This window comes from Aptenodytes forsteri, unplaced genomic scaffold, assembly GCF_000699145.1.
Source record: "Aptenodytes forsteri isolate BGI_AS27 unplaced genomic scaffold, ASM69914v1 Scaffold15, whole genome shotgun sequence".
NCBI lineage: Eukaryota > Metazoa > Chordata > Aves > Sphenisciformes > Spheniscidae > Aptenodytes > Aptenodytes forsteri.
Genome location: NW_008795129.1, coordinates 10,995,637 through 10,999,436, shown reverse-complemented (window position 1 = coordinate 10,999,436; position 3,800 = coordinate 10,995,637). Strand labels below are relative to the sequence as shown.

At 62.6% G+C, this 3,800-nt stretch overlaps 1 protein-coding gene across 1 annotated transcript in view; it reads left to right on the top strand.

Moving 5' to 3' along the window:
• The window catches only part of PI4K2A (phosphatidylinositol 4-kinase type 2 alpha), a 9,641-nt gene that overhangs the window by 2,094 nt on the left and 3,747 nt on the right, over positions 1 to 3,800 (top strand). The window contains exons 2-5 of the mRNA XM_009278048.2: positions 4 to 84; positions 2,791 to 2,991; positions 3,244 to 3,375; positions 3,460 to 3,613. Of these exons, the coding sequence (XP_009276323.1) occupies positions 4 to 84; positions 2,791 to 2,991; positions 3,244 to 3,375; positions 3,460 to 3,613 (568 nt within the window). The remainder of the gene's footprint in view (positions 1 to 3; positions 85 to 2,790; positions 2,992 to 3,243; positions 3,376 to 3,459; positions 3,614 to 3,800) is intronic.

The window sequence follows — 3,800 nt, the reverse complement described above, 5'->3', positions numbered from 1 at the left end:
GAGCTGGCCAGCGAGCGCGGCATCTTCCCCGAGCGCATCTCGCAGGGCTCCAGCGGCAGCTACTTCGTCAAGGACCCGCAGGGGGTGAGCCGGCACCGGCCCCCTGTGCCTGCCCCGGGGGGTGGCCGGCCCATCCCCGTGGTCCCCGAGGGCTGCGGGCTGAGCGGCGCTGGCCGGGAGGAGGGCGCTCCTAGGCGAACTGGTGAAGCTGGCCCGGGGGTGACCGGCTCTGGGGGGCTGGTAGGAGCGGCTGGAGCTGCCCTGGGCTTCCTCGGGGAGAAGTGCAGTGGGACTGGCCGCAAGAGTCGGGGGCAGCTGTGTCCAAGTGCTGCTTCAGCCTCTTCTGTGGCTCTCGTGCCCAAAGAGGAAAGGTCACCCTCTCCTCCAGGCCTGGGCATCAGCATCTCCTGACCACCGTGACTCCAGCCCTCGGGCTGCGACTCCGAGAGCTGAGGTAGTTTTTGGCCTGTGAGACTGGAGTGAGGCGTCTCCTCTGTGGCTGCGCGGTTGATATAATCGAGGCAAAGTCCTCGACAAATAGCTGCTCCCCTATAGATCTGGTCAGCTGTGTGGCAGCCGTCTCCATGCTGCTGACTGGATGTGTGTGCGGCACAGGGCGGCTTGTCTTGTGACCTGCAGCGCCCAGCCCAATTACTTGAGCTGTTGCTGCTTCCAGTGGCTCCCTCGCTGCATGTGTGCCGGGATGTTTCCTGGGAAGCAGGACTGGGCTCACCTGTCCCTGGTGTGCCCTAGGTTTCCTGCCCCGGGTAGAGCCTGGCTCCTGGGAGCAGTGGCAGGCAGGTCCCAGCTGAGCTGGTGGGCTGTGGGGCAATACACACTTCCTCCTGCTGCCCTCTTGCTCCTTTCCCGTTGCCCAATATGAGACGTGGTGTTGCTGGGGTGGGCGGCTGGATGAGCTGCCTGGGAGTGGCAGGGCAGAGGCTGCCTGGCTGTAGGAGATCCAAGCTTGGCGAGGGCTGGTAGAGGATTCATATGAGGAGCCAAAGTCTCTGTACTCTGGCCACGTCACCTGGCAGGTCCCCTGGACTGACCTGTTGTCAGCAAAGGTGGTGTGTGTCTGGTTTCTGTGGCTGCTGCCCAGGGTCACCAAAACCTCCCCGCTGCTGGCACGGGAGAGAGTGCAGCGTGCTGCTGTTGCGGGCAGGGAGTGAGGGCATCAGGGGAAAAACTTTTCTCTTGTGTCTTCCCTCTGGGCTGCCGGGGCCTGAGATATCCCAGCTGGGATGTGCTTCCCCAGCCCCAGTGGCTGTGGTTACCCCAACTGCGCCTCGGGGCTGGCCTGGCTCCCTCTGCCTTGCTGCTGGCACTAGGCAGACCTGTTTTCCCTGCCGTTGCTGCTCCCGGCATGGGTCTGTCTGGAAGGGGACGTGGTGCTGCCAGGCATCTGGCCTCTGCTTCCGCACTGTCCCTGCCTGGCTGGGCCTTGCTCTATTGGCCTGGCTTCACGGAGCACAGGCCTCCGTGCTGCCAGAGCTCCCGACAAGCCTCTTGCAGGCTCATATCCAAGGACGTGTTGGCAGTCATGTGCCTTCACGTGGGGCTGATGGGGGGATTGCCTTCCTGCCTGCTTAGGGGAAGTGGCTCCTCCATGTGATCTGGGGATGGCTGAAGTGGTCCTGTTTTCTCAAACCCTTCCTGTCCCTCTTCCTGATGGACAAAACTTTGCTCCTGTCTGCCCTGGGCTGCCTTCTGGCCCCTGGCAGACTGGGATTGCACTGGGGTTCCCCGCTGAGGTGCTGGGACTCACGTCCCACTTCCACATTGTGGCAGGAGCTTGGCTTGGGGAAGTGCCACACACTCAGGCCGGGGCCAGCACCAGCCATGGGGAGGAGGGCTGCTCACCTGTGCTGCTGAGTCACCCCAGAGCAGGGGCTGCCAGCCCGGAGCTGCTGCACAGTCCCCCAGGGATGCCTGGCCCGCAGGGGCAGGTGGCCTTGCTCCTGCCCTGGCCCTTGTCTCAGCCAGGCCCCCAGACAGGGCCAGAAGGCTGTGTGGCTTGGCAACGCTGGCTTGGTGATAGTGCAGCGCCTAGCACAAGGCTTCTGTGCCCTCTGCAGCAGTGGGGTACCTGTGCTGCTGTCCCTGCTGTTGGGTCGACGTGTGCAAGGCTGGATTGAGGGGCTGCGGGTGCTGCTGGTACCAGCTGGTGGCCAGTTTGGAGCTGCCTGTGCCCTCTTGCCCACAGTGTACCCAGAGAGCCAGCCCTTCTGCTGTCTCTAGCTGGGCCCCCCAGCACAGAGCCCTGGGCTCCTCACGGGTCCTCCGGCTGCTCGGCTGTTCTGGTCCCATGTCCTCTGGTCAGTTTGGGATCAGCTCCATTCAATGGATTTTGGAGCCAGGGCAGGGATCACTATCCCCCTCCCTCTCCTGCGTGGACGTAATGAGCAGCGGTGAGCAGTAGCTTTTCCCAGCCATCCAAAGGTCGCTGGTATGGGACTGGGATGTTTACTAGGGGACAGCATCATCATTGGTGTCTTTTGGGACAAGGAGGGTTGTTTCCAGGTGCGTGAGCCAGGTATGAAGGTCTTTGGGCAGCACCCTGCTCTCATGGGACGGGGCACTGGCTGGGGAAGGGTCCCTCCCAGCCCCTGCCTGCTCGCCTCGCTCCCGGGAGCTGCAGGGTCTGCCTGATTCCAGGGGCTGGTTATTGCCCTGGTGGGGGACTGTTCTGGGACCATTCCTGAGTGTCCCCACTGCGGGCTGGCTCAGGGGGGAGTGTCCTGATTCTGCCAACTGCCTTGAGTCAGCCCTCCTCTCTCCCGCTCACAGAAAATCATTGGTGTCTTCAAGCCCAAGAACGAGGAGCCGTACGGGCAGCTGAACCCCAAGTGGACCAAGTGGCTGCAGAAGTTGTGCTGCCCGTGCTGCTTTGGGAGAGACTGCCTCGTCCTCAACCAGGGCTACTTGTCGGAGGCGGGTGCCAGCCTGGTGGACCAGAAACTGGAACTCAACATTGTTCCCCGCACGAAGGTGAGGGGGCAGCTGCTGGGATCTCGTCCTGGGGAGGCTTTCATGTGCTTCTGCACAGCTCTGCGCCTTGTCTTGTGGCACTGCTGACCTCGGAGATGTGTTGAGAGCTCTGGACCGGGACTGCTCCTGCTCAAGCCATGGGGATCCTCGTGCTGGGCAGAGCCGTGGGAAATGCTGTATCTTGGTTTTATCAACCAGTCCTGTGACAATTGCCAGGTGCCCCTGCTGATGTCTGTGCTCCTGTCCCCCCAGGTGGTGTATCTGGCCAGTGAGACCTTTAACTACAGTGCCATCGACAGGGTGAAGTCCCGAGGAAAGAGGCTGGCCCTGGAGAAGGTGCCGAAAGTTGGCCAGCGCTTCAACCGCATCGGTCTGCCGCCCAAGGTAGGGCTGCCGGCCCCCACGCCCGCCTGTCGCCGCTTCTCCGTCCTCTGCGGCCTCCTGTGATGCAGCCTGTCCTTGCTTCAGGTGGGCTCCTTCCAGCTTTTTGTGGAAGGCTACAAGGATGCCGACTACTGGCTGCGGCGGTTTGAAGCTGAGCCGCTCCCGGAGAACACCAACCGGCAGCTGCTGCTGCAATTCGAGCGGCTGGTGGTGCTGGACTACATCATCAGGAACACAGGTAGGCTGTCTGGCATGGGATGCTGCCTGCTCCTTCACGTCCTGCCAGCTGGAGAAAGGGGAGGGGGGCAGGGGCTTGGCATCTCTTCCCAGCACCCAAAACTCCTCTCAACACCACTTGGTTGCTGCCAGGTGGCAGCTGCCTCTGGGTAGAGTGTAGCTGCCGTCTGGCCGCCCCACTTTTGCCG